Here is a 19,110-nt window from a genome sequence, read left to right as displayed (position 1 = left end):
ATGAATTATAATCCAAATATCTAGAGAACGGAAATATTTGGACAATTGTTTTTATAGTATTTTTGTAAACTGTCTGGAGCTGTTAGGGGGTAGGTAGTAATATGTTTGATGAAATCAACAAATCTGAGTGCCTGGTTCATACCACACCCTGAATCAAACCAAAGAATGCACATACTGCTTTAAGGCAATGAAAAACAGTTTAAAAAAACAGAATCAATCCACTTATGGAGTTACAGAATACCTTTTGCCTGCAGGAAAATATAGCTTGGTAGGACCATCTGTCCTACCTACTAAGCTTATGCCATCAAGTTGGAGACTTGTTAAAACTGATTGCTTCTTAAGTAGATCTGATTTTATCTAATCACAGCACAGAAATAAGCCACAGTGACAGTGAAAGGGCTCTGCTGATGATTTAATGAAAGATACTGAACGTATGAAGTTGCTGCCCCCACAACACAACTAGTCTGCCTTGCCTGCCAGCAACTTTCAAGGTTTCAAGACTGCAGTATTTGCCAGCCTTTCCTACAGAGATTGAACTTTCTGCATGGAAAAATGTGTGCTATAAAAACTGAGCTACACCTCTTAACAACAAGAGTATTTTGCATATAATTCTTCAGATTGATACTCTTGTCTAGACCCAAGGCACCAATAAATTATGTGAGTTACATCCCACTACATCGAATCAAACCTCTGCAAAACCTTTGCCAAGATAAAGCTACTTTGCCCCCATTAAGTAGTAATAGTAATCAGTGCTTTCTAGAACTCAGCCGAATTATAAAATGCTCGTTTCTTAATCAGTAATTTCACAAACATTGCTGACAATTTCTTGCCTACTTCCAGCTGACTTTCAGCTTCCTTGCAGAAACTTCTCAGCATCCTTGAACTGGTGTTTGTTAATGTCTCTCTTTATCTGCTTACCTCTTCAACAGCTTTCCTTCTAATGCCCTCTGAGGAGCACATAGATGGAGGCTTTCGTTCTTGGGCAGCCCACGTAGCAAGTGAGCAATCTGGCTTGACACGTACATTGCTCTGACTGGCAAAAAATGTCCCACTACAGACACTGCTATGAGCTGAGCCCATTAAAAATATTGGGGCATCATCAAACTCTTTCAGAAAATGTTATTGCTGTTTCCACAAAGCCATTCCACTAAATAAAAAGCAGAGAAAGCCGGCTGTAGCCAGAAATAGTGACTTTCAATTTTAAGACTATTAAATATTCAATTATACTGCCAAAACTGGAAGTTCAACATTAAAAAAACAGCAGCGTACTGTAGCTTAGCTTTAGCTTGCACCAGAAAGCTGTTTTACTCCTAGATCAGATCAGAAAGAGGAAGAAAAAAATCTCAGACACTGCTCAAACGAATGAAGGAGGCTTAAGGACAAGTGGTACGGCTCCTAGAGCTGTATCTAAGCAACTTTTACTTCTTCTTTACTCTGGACTTAAGAGAACTATTCTGGGGCATCTCCCCAAGGAAGGTTGTAGAAAAACAATATTAATTGGATGATACACAAAGTATGGTTATTTCAAATCACTTTTTGGCCAAGTGATTGAATTTCCTACCGATATTTGAATCATGTCTATACAGATAGTCCTCGACAAGTGCAATTTTACCTAATCCCAACACTTGGCAATCCTGACGCTCTCTGAGCTGCACTGATTGCCAGTTTGCTTTTGGGTACAATTCAAGGTGCCGGTTATCACTTCTAAAGCTCTGCATGGCATGGGTCCATGTTACTTGAGGAAGAATTTTATCCCACCGAGACTGGTCCACCCCATCCGTGCCAACAAGAGGGGGCATACTGCAGATCCCATCATTCAAGGAATTTCGGCTGCGGGGATCCAGGAGGAGAGCCATGATTTCTGCATTTTGGAACATCTCCCCCCCTCCCCCCCAGATGAGATCAGTTCCCTCATTTCTGATCTTTCACAAGAGCCTTAAGACCTGGCTCAGCCAGATGGCTTCGAGCCCCAAATGGGAAGCAGCATCATACTTAGAGTGGTTGATGGATTCAGAAAACCCCCACCCCCTGTGTAGTTCCTCCTTCCCCATCTTATGACCACAATTTTACCTTGATAGTATTGCCACTTATTGGGTTAGAAATATTTGTTGTTGTTAAATTTTAAGGTTTTTATGCTATAAGCTGCCTAGCATCTCTTCAAAATGAGATGGGCGTAGAGATGAGAAGGCCTGGGGGAAAAAACTGGAAAAAGCCATTTGGGGAAAAAAGGGGGGGGGGAGCTGGTCCCCCCCAATTTTTTTTCCATGCCTCCCCATCTCTACCAAACGTGGTAAATAAATTTAATAACTAAATTAAAAAAATCCCAATCCTATTGCTGTTGATAACCAAATTCCACCGGTCGATAGCCAAGGACCCTTCTCAATCTAAGCCATTCCTAGCTAGGTCCTTCCTAGTCCTAAACCAAAGAGACTATCTATACCCCCCCATCTCTGCCCTTTTGGCCACCCTGCAGCCTGCCTTCTGGGACAGGAAAGAGCTCCAGAACTGTGGTTCTAGGCCTACTTGCCATGCTGCGGCTCTGGCGTCTACTTGCCAGGAAGCGGTGGATGTCCCCGAACGCCTTTGACATTTGAGCCTGGCTCAGCAGTGAGGCACAAAGGAGCTTCTTGGTATGCCGTATCTCTGGGGCTGAAAGAAAGCCCCTGGGCTACAGTTCAAAGCTCTTCATAGTGCAAAGCCCACCCCCAGCTTACTCCAGCCCAGCAGTGTAGCGCAAAGCCCCAGCTGCCCTAGGAAACCCCAGCCCAGTTCCAATTGCAGTTACCCTTGCTAGGCCACAGCTCGCAGCCTGTTGCCCTGTGCTCTGCAGCCCCAGCTGTCATTCATCATCTTATTGCTCACGCTGCTGGCTATGTGAAGCCGTCTTCCCCAGATCTCGCAAGGAAATCATCATGCACAACCTAAGAAAGAGAAGCCTCATGCAGCCAGCACTTCTTTGGAAAGGGCCAGGTCGGGCATGCTTGGTCAGTAGTAGAGCAAGAAGACAACAGTCAGCTAAGGTGGGGGGGGGGATTTCCTGTATGGCAAGGGGTCAAAAGGGCATGTGGGGGGGGAGAAAGGGGGGGGATAGGAGGAGTTTAAATGTCTCTACGGTCTTAAGTACAAGCAGGTTACCAAGCGGCCAAATTTTGATCATATGTCCCTGGGGATGCTGTAACAGCCATAACTGTTCATCTTTTCATTCAGTGTTGCCAACATTTCTAATGGTCAATGGTCATAACTTGAGGACTACCTATATTCCCAACTAGCACTGTTCTAAAGACACCATTTGGAAGATCAGCAACACTACCACTGCAATTATTCCACCATAGCATTTAACTATGTGTTAAAAGTATGGAATACTTGAACTATTGTTTAATATGGAATATAAAAATAATTTGTATAAATCCTAAAGGCTTTGGAATTTAATCAGATTTAGAAAAAAATTACTTGTATTTATTATTTTGAGCTGTGAGTTATTAGGTATTTGGACAGATGGGCTAGGTGGGTTAGCAATTTAGAAGCTTTTTCTGTTTTTGCAAGACTCAATAAAAGTATTAAGAGGCAACATGGAGATTACAAGCTGAGGATCTCACTGTGTCCTTGAAGAACCAAAAATCTTGCTTTACCAAAAATCTAGATACGCAATTACCCTGTAAATCTGTAATTCTTTGGATTGTATCAGATATTGTTTGAATGTAACCTACTGATACTCAAGACAAAAGAAAGCCATGAAGCAGTTAAAAAGCTAATTTGGGCACATTAAGACTTATATTAAGAGCAATAATATTATTATAAAGCAATTCATTTTGTGCATAGTTATAAAAAGTTAACTTGCATGTACAAATAGGTGAAATATGTAATGGACTGTATAATAATAAACAAACTGCAATACCTGGAGACCAAAGAATAGAAAGAAATGAAGTGAAGAAAATCACAAAATATAAAGATTTGCAAATAGAAGTACAACAACTGTAGCAAAAGAAAACAAAGATACTACTAATGGTAATATTGGGCACAATTCCAAAACATTTGGAGGAGCACCACTTGAACTTCATCAGCATTGACAAAATCACAATCAGTCAATTTTGCAAAAAGCAGCTGTGCTTGAAACAGCTATCAACGCCGATATCTTTAATATCATTAGACAACATCTGCCTATCCCAAGTCCTTGGAAAGGATTCAGAAAAGCCAAATCCAGTTTAAAACATCTGGCTGTGTGACCAACTATAATGTAAGCACAAGCAGTCTCATTTAATGACTGCTCATTTAGTGACTGTTCAAAGTCACGACACACCACCCCCAGAGCTTCTTATGAACTTTTCCAAAATTCCAATCCCCCCCCCCCCCCGCTCAGGTCATATAATTGCATTTTGGGTGCTTAGCCACCAGCTCTCATTTATAACTATTTGTAGGGTCTCATGATCACATGAGGGTGATTTCTGGCATTTCCTCCCTTTCCAGCATTTTATTTTGGCTTCCGGCAAAAAATGTCCATTGGGGAAACCTGAATCACTTAACAGCTGTAGAGGTCACCTAATGACCACGCTGTTTGCCCAACTATTGCTATCAACAAGATTGTAAAATCAGATGTGGTCACACGGTGACCTGCTTAAAACTGCCATGACTTACGTCTGTATTTCCAGGCTCAATTATGGTCATAAGTCTAGGACTACCTACATTTGTATTACTGAATTGAATGTAAGCCAACTATACAATTCAAAAAAAGCCTTGTGAGTTATTTACATTTCTGGAATGAAAATGGTAGTTAGGTGTTCCTGTTACTAGTATAAATAATTTGCTGTGTCCATTTGGATTACTTTATCTCCTATGCAACTAGCCACAAAGCAAAGAACTGAAACCTAGCAGCACCTATCATGCAAACAGTATGTTAGCATGCACCAATTGCATGTGCCCCCAAATGTTAAATGCTTCTAACCACTTCAACATTTGCACTGCTTTTCTTTCATAACATTCCCCCCCCCCCCCGTCCATTTATTACCCCACTCATATTTTGTAATAGTAGGTGTAATTTCTGCAGCTGATTGGGGCAGTTTAAAAACAAATGAAAATTAAAAGAAATCTTCTCTCTGTGCTTTCTGTTATGGAAAAAAGGAGTAATTATTTGTTACAAAATTTATTAAATAAAGATCATAAGGTTTAAAACATGTTGGCTGTATTGTACTATAAATACCCCTATTTCTTTTTAAGATTGTCTGTTGGCTTTCAGCTCACAAATATGGAAAGCAAGCTAAATATGAATGAAGTACTATTACACAGTATAACTTTGGATAAGTCAATTATTAACCATTATTCTCAAGCCTAAGCTTATGCCCATGCTAAATACATTGCTAAACTCTGCTATGAATTCCTACACACTAATAATGTCACTAGCAAAGTTGAACTTCAACTGAGAACCCAGCAAGCTATCAAATCTGCTTTACTTTAACTTGTCAACCGAGCCACATCCCTTCACATTTATAGGAGTGTGCTTTGGATGCTTGGGAATAAGCTTGCATTTACAACCAACTACAATGTTCCATGGTAATGATTGCAATTTGTGACATTTTTGCCCGTTTCCAGGAAAAAAATGCCCATTCAGGAGAAGGGATTTGCTTAACAACCACGTGAATTGTTTAATGACCACAGCCACTCATTTATGACAAACATAAAAGTGATCATAAAATCGAATCCGATCATATGAGGCCTCCATTTACAACTGCAAAAATTTATGACTGAAATTCTGGGCTCCATTATGGTTGCAACTTGAAAACTATTTGTATTTTGTTTGATTCTGTTTGGTTTAGCTTAGCGTGCTCTGTGGAATGTCTAGGTTACTCAGATCTACAATACCTCTCATACTTTATCTGATCCAGGGCAGAAGAGAGGCAGAAAAGCATTTAGGTTAGCAACATAAATAAACTTCCAAGATTCAGGGAAGAATGGGAATAATCCCTAACTATGTTATGTTGACACATATATTGGGTTTCCAATAAAAGAGAGTATGTACAGCTTATGCTTGAATTGTGCAGTTCTTGGTGCTCTGAGTTTAGCTGTTTGGTTTGAACCATTTCATTACCCTACTAGGCACTGGTGACGTTACCTAGTTGACTAATAAGACATCTGTGAGCAAACAACAAAACTCAGAGAGCACAAGAGACAACAGAGTTTTAAAAAGGGAGACTCAAAAGTCTCAAAAGACAATAAAAAAGCTAAGCTAAGGAGGAAACAAAAAGATCAAAATATATCTCCTTCAGCAGCCAAAAAGCAGATTAACACAATCAAGCAGAAAGTATTTTAATCAAGAAACTACCATGGAGAAAACCACACCCCCACCAACACTGGCAGAACAAGCTATTGTATAAAAATCCCACACTTACTAGCATTGATATTATCTAGTTGGGTAATGAAACATCTGCAAGCAAATAACCATGTTCAGAGAGCACCAAGGACTCCACATTTCAACTCTGAGCTACTGTACATTGAAATTTGCTTTAATAGACTTAACAGGGAATCTAAATGATATAATTTGCTAATAGAAACAAAACTGTGGAGGGTTGGTGGTTTCTGGCAAACTTTTCTTGCCAGGACCCCCCCCCCCCAAAAAAAAACCCTCTAGAAAACCTATATGCACACCCACAATTTATTTTTCAAGTGTCCTTCATTAATCAATCAACAACACAAAATGCTTTGTTTTTATATAGAATTCAGAGATTCTAAATCTGCTTTCCAGGATTCAACTTTCCTTCCACCTGCTCTCTCAATTTCATATGCCTCTCAAAACAGCACAGAGTTGCCCTACTGAAAACCACTGCAGAAAGTATCAAGCACTTGAAGTAGAAAGACATTCCTAGGACCTAGTCAGTGATTTTAAAAAAAAAACCTGCTTCAGACATTAGACCCACCCACTACTTAAAGGGGCACTGCTATTTAACTTTCTCATATTAGTACTTCTCATACAGTTCAGAACCACCCTGCCCCAAAGCAGTTGGTGAGAATTCTATGACTCGTTCTCATTTCTTCAATTAAACTTTCCTTTTACTGAAGAACATCTATGAAATAAAGCTTCCATGTGATATAAATATTCACCACAATACCATTATTATAGGATTCATGTAATCCTTAGCAATGGGGTTATCTAATAAGAAAATCAGGAATTTCAACTGATTGTTTTAGCCTTCCTAGCAAATTAGCAACTTGAATGTCAGCTGAGTATTTCAAGAGCTGCAGCCCCAACATATCATGAATATATCAGGCTGGGGATAGATAAGTAGACTAGTTTACATGATCTCTATTTCCGTGTTCACCAGATTAGATATTTAATGTCAAACCAATTTTTACTTCATGGGCAAGACCACCAGAAACAATATGGTTTCAGTAAGTATCCTTGTAATGTGTCCTATATTACAGTAGGAATTCCTTTTAAAATCCAAAGCCTTTTTTCCATGCTCTGCAGGTCCAGGCCTTCAAGTACGCAGAATGCACAAGAGGAAAACCAAAAAATGTCTCAACATGCTTCAATGGTGAGCTCAGGTCACTATGTATATATGCATGGAATTTGTTTGCCACCTATATCAATACAGTTTAGAGTATTTTTTTACTTCTTTGAGAAGACAAGTTTAATGGATGAATGTGTTGTCGGAACAGCTAGGGCTCAACTGGCTTATTTTAATAACAGCACTTATTTGAATTTGAACAGAGGAGACTAGTATTTGAGCACTGGCAGTCAACGGTTGTACCTAGTAGGTCTTATGTACATTTGTTGTTGTTGTTTGTGAAGTTGTGTCCAACCCATCACAACTCCATGGACAACGTTCCTCCAGGCCCGTGATGGCGAACCTGTGGCATGCAGAGCCATATTTGCCAGTATGGCAGCCCTCAGCTCCAGCATGGACTGATTTTCGGTCTTTCAGAGGGCTGTGGGAGACCGTTTTCGCCCTCCCCAGGCGTCAGGAAAGTCTCTGGAGCCTGGAAAGGGCAAAAAACAGGCCCAACAGGCCAACCGAAACTTCATTCCCGCATGCACTTGCGCCCATGCACGCGCAATAGCATGCGCACACACAATTCTGGCACACCTTTAGAAAAAGGTTAGGCATCACTGCTCCAGGCCTTCCTGTCCTCTATCATCCTCTGGAATCTATTTAAGCTCTTGTCAACTGACTTGGTGACACCATTCAGCCACCTCATTCTCTGGTGTTCCCATCTTCTTTTGCCCTCAGTCTTTCCCAGCATTAGGCTCTTCTCCAGTGAGTCCTTCCTTCTCATTAGGTGGCCAAAGTATTTAAGTTTCATCTTCAGGATCTGGCCTTCTAAACAGCAGTCACGGATGATCTCCTCTAGGACTGACTGGTTTGACCGCTTTGCAGTCCAAGAGACTCACAGGAGTTTTCTCCAGCACCAGAGTTCAAAGGCCTCAATTCTTTTGCCCTCAGTCTTTCTTATGGTCCAACCTTCACAATCATACAACTGGGAAAACCATAGCTTTGACTACACACACTTTTGTTGGCAGGGTGATGTCTCTGCTTTTTAGTATGCTGTCTAGATCTGCCATAGCTTTCCTCCCCAGGAGCAAGCATCTTTTAATTTCTTGGCTGCATTCCCCATCTGCAGTGATCTTGGAGCCCAGGAAAATAAAATAACTACCTCCATTTCTTCCCCATCTATTTGCCAGGAATTAAGAGTGCCGGATGCCATGGTCTTAGTTTTCTTAATGTTGAGTTTCAAGTCAACTTTTGCACTCTCTTTTTTCACCCGCATCAAGATGCTCTGTACATTTAGCTCAGTATAACCAAGCTTGTTTATTATTAGGGTGAGAGACCACCAGGGAATTTCAGGACTGCAAGGTACAGTGGAAAGATTAAAACAAGCATCCTGAAAAATAGCATCCAGAAATCATTTTTGTCTTGTTGGCAAAAAAAAAAAAAAAACCTTGCAAGCTTGTGCCGATGTAGTTCAATCCTGATTCAATATTTTTATTTTATATATTTTTAAGTGAAACAGAACCAAGGAAAAGGTTTAACAGAAAAAAGAAAGAGAAAACATGTTCTACATCCATGCTGGAAACTAAGCAGGTTGTCAAATTTTGGAACTTTCCTTCTTCGTAGCTAGCATAGCAATGTTCTTTGTTAGACAACCATTAACAGGTTCAGAGATCCCCTGATAAACAAACAATGACAAAGTTTACTGTACTACAACCTTCCTTTATTTTTCAGACCTGCGAAGGTCGTAAATGCAAGGTCTGATCACAAAGCTACCTTTTCATCAAGGTTGTAACTGCAAATGTTCACTATACAAGGCAATCTCTAATCAAGGAGTAATAAATTCTTTCATTTATATAGGTAATGATCCCTGCACAAAATTTGCCCTCATTTCCAGAAAGCACAGATTAGAAGAGCTACTCTCAATGATAGAGCTTGGTACTACAGTTATCAGAAGAAATCTGGGTTTCATTCCCTCCAATGTTGTTTCACAAAATGCTAGGTAGGTAGCAGCATTTAGTTGACCTCGTTTTCTTTGGAATCAGTCAAGCAGGACTGGCCCTGTTTAGTGCTTAGATGTGAGACAACTACAAAATCCCAGGGCAACAAGTTAGGCTGAGAAGTAAACAAACAAACCAGAAGCCTGCTTTAGTCTGTACCTTTCAGCCAACCCTTGCCACATGTTTGTACACCTCTCAGAGCTTCAGAGAGACCAAGAAACTAACTTGTGTCCGGAATCTGCATTTCATGGCACATACTTACCCATGTGTACATATACAAGGCTAAAACTTGCTTCAGTCATTATACATTAACAAGCACCAATATGTGAAAGAAGGATTTCCAAATTCCAAATCAATCCTTTCCATGGATTTGGCTTTATAATATGCAGCTTTGATATAGCTGAAGTATATATGCAAAGGAGGAAGGCATTCATTGGTTAAAATTTTTTTTAGGTCTGGAAGGGAAAATATGCTAGCAAACTACATATACTATGCTAGCAGACTAATATACATTAACATATATATTGCACTACACATAAACAAAAAGATTGAAAATCAAGTCCTCACATATCCTGTCCTTCTAAATAGAGTCAGGAATAATAGATATAGAGCCCTATCCAGGACACTATTTTCTTTCTACAGAAGACAACTTTTTATTTGTCAAGTGTTTATGGAATACTTACATAAATCTACTCAGGTAGCAGAAGACAGGATATGCTAAGTCTCTTAAACAGAGACATGCAACTATAGTTTTATTTTTCCCAAATCTAGCAGGAGTAATTAAAGATTATCAGGCTTGATCTGCTTGGCTTCCTAATGTTGACACTGAAACTACATACATTTACAGAAAAATAGAATGCTATTCCCATTTTCAGATCCCCACATTATTTAGAGGACTATCATAATAAATCCCAATAACCATACAACTCTCAATATTTAGCACCATGAGCTGACACCCTATGCACCATTGAGTACAATTAAGGTGAAACAAGGCCAGCCAAGGGCCTTTGTGTCATTTTAACTTGGTTATCAGCACCTGAATGATGCAATCTTACCAATGTATCTGAGCATGGCTGTTAATTCACTACCACCCCAACTGGTTAAGCAAGAACCTCTGGCTCTTCTTGTTCTTTTCACTAAGATGATGCCAATTGAAAATAAGGTTCAGCAGTGCCAATTAGTCTTTCTTTTTCTCTTCACAGCTTTCAACTGTATCCAAGAGGAAGAGTAAAAGTGGCCCCAATAACACTATGGCTCAAAACTAATATGACAACACAAAGCAAAGCTGTTGAAGCAACCTGCCAAGAGAAAAGAGCTATTATCTAAACAGTTTGGCGTGTCTTACAAGATATAATCAAGCACCTTTCCTTATCTGAAGTTGACACAATAGGGTTGCCAAATATGTGTATTGCATTTGTTTATTAAAAAATAGTGTTATTTGCTTTCAGTTTTGGTGGGGGGGAGAAGTGTTGTTTCGTTTTAAATACAACAAAAACTAAACTTGAGAAACTCCAGAGATCAGAACTTGGCTAATTTAAGAATCAACGAGTATTAAAATTTACTTCTTAGGACCAACAATATATGTTCCTAACTTCAAATAAAGGTTATAAAGGAAGTAAAGCTGAATTTGTTTCATTCATCCATTCCAATAAGTACATGTTTTGTCAGCATAAGCATATATGTGCCTCAAGGGTGGGTTGCTGCCGGCATAACTGCTATTTCGGTGTGCTTGCGATTTGCATATGTGCACTTGCGATCTGCGCACCTGATGCACGCTCCAAGTGGGTGCGCAGTTGCCTATAAATAGGACTCTGCATGCGCAGGACATTAAAAAAGGCCAAAAGGACATGCCGTGGGTACCGGTTCGGGGACATGGCAAGCCTGCCATCCCTACCGTTTCGGTGACCCAGTCACAAGTTCCACTACCGGTTCACCCGAACCAGTGCAAACCAGTAGCAACCCACCTCTGATGTGCATCAAAAAGACCTTTTTACATTTTGAGAATTAAAGCAAGCTATATGTTTAACTGGCTAAACATATAGTAAATCTTTACATGACTACTGAGTGAAAATTTTGTAATTTTTATTTTTATTTTTGAATATGTATTAATTCATTCTTGAGAGTCCATGTTTTAATCTAAGTTTAGGTAATACTGAACAAGCAATACATTTTAATGCTTCTATAATGCTTTTTAATGCTTCTATAATGCTTTATTCAAACAACAACAAATAAGTGTTTCTGGATTTGGCCTACTTGTTGTATAACAAGCATATCTATCTATCTATCTATCTATCTATCTATCTATCTATCTATCTATCTATCTATCATCTATCTATCTATCTATCCATCCATCCATCCATCCATCCATCCATCCATCCATCCATCCATTCATCCATCCATAATCTCTTATTTTATATAATGCTCTTGACAAAGGTGTCCATTCAAAATGGCCTAAGCCTGATTAATAAAGTTTTTACTTTGCTGACATTTAGGACCCATCCTCTTTTCACTACCCCTCTTTTCCTCATTTAATATACAATTATATCTATAACTGCAGAAAGAATATAATCTCACATCTTTATTTTCAGAACATATCAGAAATAAAGACTTTGCTCATTGGTGGGATTCAGTCAGCTTGTACCTATTTGGGAGAACCTGTTGTTAACTTTCTAAACAGTTTGGAGAACCGGTTGTTGGAAGAAAACTCATTTGTTTTTTTCCACTTTACGGTGCTAATTCTTTAAGGAAGACAGGAAGGCAACATTCTGGTGTTGTTTCTAGCCTAATCTTTATTGCCCTGCTTATAGAAACTGCCTCTCCGGTTAACCCTTATTACATTGTCACAGCTAAGGCGAAGCGTCCATCGACCTGAATGATGTTGAGTTGGCCATGCCCACCCAGTCACATGACCACTGAGCTACACCTACACAGCTGGTCATTAGGGTAGAGAACAGGTTGTTAAATTATTTGAATCCTACCACTGAATTTGGCTGTTAAAAAAATATCCAACATGCTTTTAACAGAAATTTAGGGCAAAGCTAAGTTTCTAATCAACCTCTCTGTGCATAGAAAGTGGGCACACACCTGGTCCACTGATTATAGTAGGATAGGTAAGTAAATACATTTGCATCTAATTGCACAACAATAATCCAATCATAATTACAGCTTTTCCCAAATTCTTAAGCACCAGGGATTCATACTTCCACCTTTAAAGTTTCACACTTTACATAGAATATACCAGACTTAAAATCATGAAGCCAATCACTGGATTCATTATTTTCCCCAACATGTAACTATTCCCAACATGTTTGTTTCCCTAACAATGAAATGAATGCATTAAAAAACCCTGTCATTCCAATTACAATATATTCCACCCACAAATATATTTAATTATCCTTTATAGGCACTTCTAAATAATTATCAAGACAATGTCGGTGGGCATATAAATATATCAGCCATTAGGCCACACTAAAAATGCAACTCTGTCTTTCTTTTGCTTGTCAACCTCCCATACATTTGCTCTTGAACATAGTCCATATTCCAAAGAAAGTACTTACCAAAGTATCAAGGGTTCTGGAAGATCATGTATCATAAATCCTGCTAAGTATCTGAACTTCAGACTATTAACAATGTCTCTTGCTCCTGGACCTGGAATACCTGCTGCTATTTATAAAAACTAATATAGGAGAATCATATGTTCATAGAAATTTCTAATTCTACAGTAGAGCGAATGGTGGGTTTCTATTTTTTTGACTACTGGTTCGTGCATGAGCAGAAGTGTCCAGGTGGGTGGGCGGGGCCTCCCACCGCCGCCACTACCAGTTCGCCTGATCCAGGTCAAACTGGGAGCAACCCACCTCTGAGTAGAGCCCAAGAACATGTTACATATCCTATTCCTAGAAAATACTACTTCCAACTTCCATCTAATAAACTGAAAAGCGGTAGAAATACAATTATTCAGAAGATAATAAAATATACAAATATAAAGGCAAATAAACCAAGCAGAAAAAAAAACCAAGTCAAAAGTAAAAAGGGATTAAGAACATAAAGACCAGCAGTTTATGCAGGTTATTATAACTGCAGTTTATCTACTTTTTATCCTAATCTTCACTATCCATGTTTCTTGTACATGAAAGCACCACATCACTGTTCCACCCAGAATTGGCTCAGATTAAACTTTTTGGGGGGGGAAATGCTGAGTACAGCAACAGGGCGGGGGTGGGTGGACCAGGAATGGTAAATAAATCTAAAAATAAGTGCACTGGAATCAGCATTTGAATCTATTTGCTAGGGAATTTAGTAGGTCTGGAGGCCAGATTAAAAAAAGAGAATCTGTTTACCCTATAAACAGATCATGGGCAGACTTCCCTGGCAAGACAAGAGCAAACAGACTATTGAACTTTCTGTAAAAGTCAGATAATGGGATTGTATGCCAAAAGAGAATATTACCAAAAATGTTCAAAGAGGGAAATTACCATCTTCAAGAACTTGTTCCCATAAATTACTATTACCTATCATACTATATTGAGATATAATTGAGTGTTCCAATATATTCATTAGCTTTAAAAATTTCAAGTTTGCACCAAAAAATTGAATTACTCATCCCCTTCAATGTATTTGATTACCACAATCACATTAAGAAATCAGCAACAATAAATAATCCAATGTTAAGAGGTTAACTTTAAGAGACTACTACTCCAAACTATACAAAAGAAAAAGCACAGGCCTAATCCTCTCTTCAGATGTAACACTAATAGTTTGTCCAAGGAACAGCTAGTCTCAAGTGGTTTATGTACAAACCAAAATATGCATGTTTCGATTTTCTTTCCAGATACAGCTCTAAACAGCTGTTTTATTGTGGGCATGGGTTGAAAGTTGTTCAAATGGTACCCTTTCAGCTCCTAAAATTGTGTGGTTTCCTTTGCTGCTATCTAATAGTCATCCAGATTTTAATAGCCCCCAAATGCTCAATCAGAATCCTACTGCTATCCATAGACAGAACATCAAGAAGTGTTTCAGGTGTTTCTTCTATTGAAACAAAGAACAGTAAAAATATTTCAGCTTTTGTTTCTACCAAACTGCACTCAGTCAAAAAAAAAAAGCCAAAATAATTTTGGAGGATGAAATCTTTTGTTTCATGTTTGAAACAAAACTCATGTATTTTATTTTTTTGTGGCCCTCCCTAGAAACTGACAAAGAAAAAGCTCACTTTAACGGTGGACTTCACTGCCTTCTTCCAGCTGACAGTTTCTGCAAATTATCAGATTATTTAATATAGAAGGAAGATCAGAAAGAGGGGGAGGGGGAGAGGAAGGGAGGAAGAGAGACACATTTTCCAAGCTGTTCTTTCCACCAGAGCTCAAGCAGTCTGGCCGTATCATTTTCAGGCCTTACAAAGGAACACGCATATACCCAGCATGCACCTTTCCCCTAAATACCAACTTAAAACTGTATTCGAGTATATTGTACATAAATTGAACATGACAGAGAGGCAAGAAGAGCTTTCCCTTCAGAGGTCACGTGGGGGAAGAGAGTGAGCCCTCCCGCCAAAGGCCTGAAAAATACCAGATGGTCAAAAACTTCGCAATATTGAGGAGGGGAAGTGAGTGGGTGGGTCGGTGGGACAGAAAAGGGCGACCTTGACGATGTTTGTTTGTATGTATGTTTGTTCGTTGTCTTTAGGAGACAGATCTCCAACTACCAATCTCTCTCCAGTTTCTGGAAGCACCCCGGGGACAGAAGCTTTTAAAATACTAATACTACTAATGATAATGATTATCTCTTTGCGAGAGTGGGGGACAAGAAAGGAGAATAAAGAGTGAGGATGAAGAACATTTTGAACGTTACTCTCTCTCCTCCTGGCAGCTGCTGGAGAGGGAGAGAGCGGAGGGGGGGCAATATAGTCCGCCTCAACCCAAGGACAATATACATGCCGAGCGTCCTTAGGACTGGCATTTCCAAGGTGCGGGGGGGGGGGGGAGGCAGGCAAGGCACCCTTTCCCGAGTTGCACTTCGGGCTGCCTCTGCAAGCTTGACGTGGAGAAGGGAAGCGCCGAGAACTTCCACGCGGAGAGACCGCCCTGCGGGGTGACAGCTTGCAGCCCTTTCTCTCTCTCTCTCCTCCACCCGTGCCCGGTCATGGCGCTTGGAAGAACAGCCACCCCACCCATTATCCACCACCACCCACCCACCGAAAAAAAAGGGGAAGGAGCAGAACGGAGAGGGGGGAGGAGAGGGAGGGGGGAGGGAAAAAAAACCATCTTCACCTTGGCTCCCAAGAGGCGCGCGGCCGCCCTGCTACCGGCAGTCAACAAGGTCATGGCGAGCACCGACCAAAGTGGAGTGGCGGCGAAAGGGAAAGCAGAAGCCGCCCTCGAGAGAAGGGGGGGGGACAGGGCAGGTCTCGGAGGCGGGCAGAAAAGCAGGCGGCGGAGACCGGGAAGAGGGGAGGGAGGGTGGCGCAAGGGAAGAAGACGAGGAGCGGGGCTGGGGGTTCTGGCAGCGTCTGGGCGGAGCAAGGCTGGGAAGAAGGCCCGAAGCGGCATTCACAGAGTTTGCTCGCTCTCGGGCCCCCGAAGAGCCGCGCCTCTTTTCCGGCGGCGGCGGGGGAAGCGCTGCGATTGGCTGCCAGGAGGTGTACGAACATGGCTTCGCTGCGCGCGGAAGGGCGGGGGGCGGAACGTTGAGCGAGGCGTCTGAGGGAAGTGGCTTTAAGCGCGCGCCGTGCGCGTTCCCGCTCGTCTTGAAGTTCGGCGGCGTTGGCTGAAGTGAGGATTCGGCTTCCCGTTTTGCCTGAGTGTGAGTGTGTGTGTGTGAAACGGTTCTGTCCTCAGTAGACGTTAATATATGTATCTCAGGATTAAAATTGTGGAGTCCCCTTTGTGGTGTAGGAAGTTAAAACCCACCCCTTTACTAGAAAGTGGAATATTTTAGGATATATTAAAATACAGAATATTTTCTCTAAATGGGAGACAGAAATTCAGCTCCCCATCCCCACCTTTGTCAATGAGCCATTAAGGCCTGAGCCAGTTTATTCTACATAACAAAGATCTCCCGCTTCAGCTCCAGGGTGATGGGATTAAGGCATGATAGTATTAGCCCTTTACCCATCTCACCATAGGGCACCTGAGAAGAAGCAATGCTCAACCAAACCTGGACTCACAACACAGCCTACAGAGTTGCCCCTGCATGACCAATCAGAATACAAGCTTAAATTCAAAGCTCAGAGAGGGCATAAAACTAGAGACTTTCAGCATCTCCCTTTTTGCTTCTTCACTCAATATCTTGCAGCACATGATCAACTTTTCCCCCAGGACCTCAAACCATGTCATCCTGTTCACCATTAAACCATCTTTCCAAGCAGCCTTCATGTTTCCAGTGTCTTTTTCCCCACTTGGAACTGAACCCAGAAGGACATTTCTTCCAACAGTGGTTTCTGGTTAGTTTGCAGATATTCCATTTACCCAACTATGTAACACCATCAGTGGTGGGCTAGTGTGAGGTTTGCATCCTATTTTTATACAGCAGCTACGGGTAAAAAAGTCTGGAGCCAATTGCCAAATAAAAATGCTGAAATTCTTCAGCAAAATGGCCATACCCCACCTCCGTGATTAAAACAATAAAAATATTCTGTAACTTGTCCCATACTCAAGCACATCTTACCAGATGACACGAACACACCCTGTGCTCCTCAGAAGTTACTGTAACTTTTTAACAATTTGCTCATTATTGATTTTGTACAATTGGAATCCAGCCAACCTGAGACATAGCTTAATGCAATGTATAAATCGGGATAGTTTTAAAGGATATACTTACCGTACTTTATAAAGCAAATGGAAAGCAACTGCAAGGTGGAGGAGGAACCATGTGCCACAGGGCCCTGTTTTGCCTCTCAGCAAACATACTAAATTTTCTAGTGTTTAAAGTACAATTAAATTAATCCAGTTAGCAAGAGAAGACACCATCTTGTCTTTTATCTCAAGTAAAAGAATAGGCTAAGCCCAAGTCTTGAAGCAATTTATAAAGGCTATGCATTCAGCTTTTGACAAAGGACTCTGTCAGCAGTTTGCCTTTCAATGCAGTACTGTAAGTGCAACATCACTCAGTATTGACATATTGCAGATCGGAAGAGTGTGGGAAGAGCGATAAGGCAAGAGATATTGCAGGACAAAGGCCTTTCCTTAGCTGGTGGGTTAGTCTATGGATGGCTATGCCTCTTGCTCCATTTGGCTGAGTGCCTTACCTATTGCATACCCTCCTGAAACCTGCAAAGTTCCAAATACACATTCTGCCTTTAGCCTGTGTTCTCACACAGCAGCTAGATGACAGTGCAGAGTCCTCAGACTGAACCAAAATGTCATTTAGCATTCCTTTTTGAAACTGCAAGGGATTCTTTTTGTCTATGGGTAATTCAAGATATAAATATCCCCTTTCTATATAGAGAATTCTCTTTTATATAAATTTCTATGCAGTGCAAGTGGAAGAGGGACACCACCATCTTAGCAAGACAACCATTTTTGGACGCAACTGTTTAATAAGACTTTTTTCCATGCTGATGCAACACACACAAATTTGACCCTGAGAGTGAAAGTTGTTTCTTATAGAAACATAACCTCAGTATTTCCAAGATCACATGGTGGTTTTTTTCAGGTTGCCACAAATTAACAGAGATGCATACCTGTTTTAGAAAGGTCCACAGAAGTCATGACAACTATGGAAGTAGAGATAACTCAGGGTAATTTCTCTTTCAGGAGACTAAATAAGCCTTTGAAAAAATGCTTGGAATTTTTTTAGAATGCAGCAACCAATTCTATAGTCCAGCCATTCTGCTTTTAGAATCCCAGTGCTGTTATCATCTACACTTAGTTGCCAGTCTGCTTCTGAGCACAATTCAATGTGCTGGTCTTAACTTTGAGCATGCCTTCACTGCTTTTCTTGCCCTTGGTAAATAATTTAAAATGCAAATTACCTGATCATTTTCTGCCTAATGAAAAAAATGTTTCCACAAAGGCAGAAAATGCAACCAATTGCTGATTAGCTTCACTGCTTTCCAATGAAAATTGAAAATATATGGAAGACACCAATCTGGCTCATATTATACTGAACCATAGTTTAACAATTATTTACTAAACCTCAGCTGGCCATGTTTGTACAATATAGTAAGTCCAAACAAATCAATTTATGGCTAAGCACTGTATGAGAGCCCTACAAAATCATTTTATAGTAACTATGTGAATTTTTTTACATCCGCATAACAATGGCTAATTAGCTCCCATGTAAGAGGGTAGAGGATGGTATTCTTTGTCTTAGTTTAGTAATCTTTTTCACCATCCCAGAAGACAGGCCAGCAGTATTTCATATTAGATACAGTAGGTAGTTAAAGTTGAAGGACATAATGGAAGCAAATCAAAGGCTTGTAATATGATTTGTGTGATTTTGGCTTAATATGACGTGAATCCAGCATGGTTCTGGACATTGTCTGAATAAATTTGGGAGGCTACATGTCTGATGAGGCAAGTGACTGAACTCCCAGCTGGAAGGTGAAAAAATATAATATTGTTGTTATAGCAGTAAAGTCAATATGCTCTATAATGCTCTAATATTCTTTTCAATTAAAAATGGGAAATCCATTA

The 19,110-nt window shown here is 40.4% G+C and overlaps 1 protein-coding gene across 1 annotated transcript in view; it reads right to left on the bottom strand.

The window, feature by feature from the left end:
- CS (citrate synthase) overlaps nucleotides 1-16,053 on the bottom strand; it is a 35,693-nt gene extending 19,640 nt beyond the window's left edge. The window contains exon 1 of the mRNA XM_032209137.1: nucleotides 15,745-16,053. Coding sequence (XP_032065028.1) covers nucleotides 15,745-16,023 — 279 coding nt within the window. The 5' untranslated portion in view covers nucleotides 16,024-16,053. The remainder of the gene's footprint in view (nucleotides 1-15,744) is intronic.
- Between the last annotated feature and the right edge of the window lie 3,057 nt (nucleotides 16,054-19,110).

Source organism: Thamnophis elegans, chromosome 2 (genome assembly GCF_009769535.1).
Source record: "Thamnophis elegans isolate rThaEle1 chromosome 2, rThaEle1.pri, whole genome shotgun sequence".
Taxonomy (NCBI): Eukaryota; Metazoa; Chordata; class Lepidosauria; order Squamata; family Colubridae; genus Thamnophis; species Thamnophis elegans.
The sequence above is the reverse complement of the archived record's forward strand: the minus strand, read 5'-3'. Positions and strand labels throughout refer to the sequence as shown.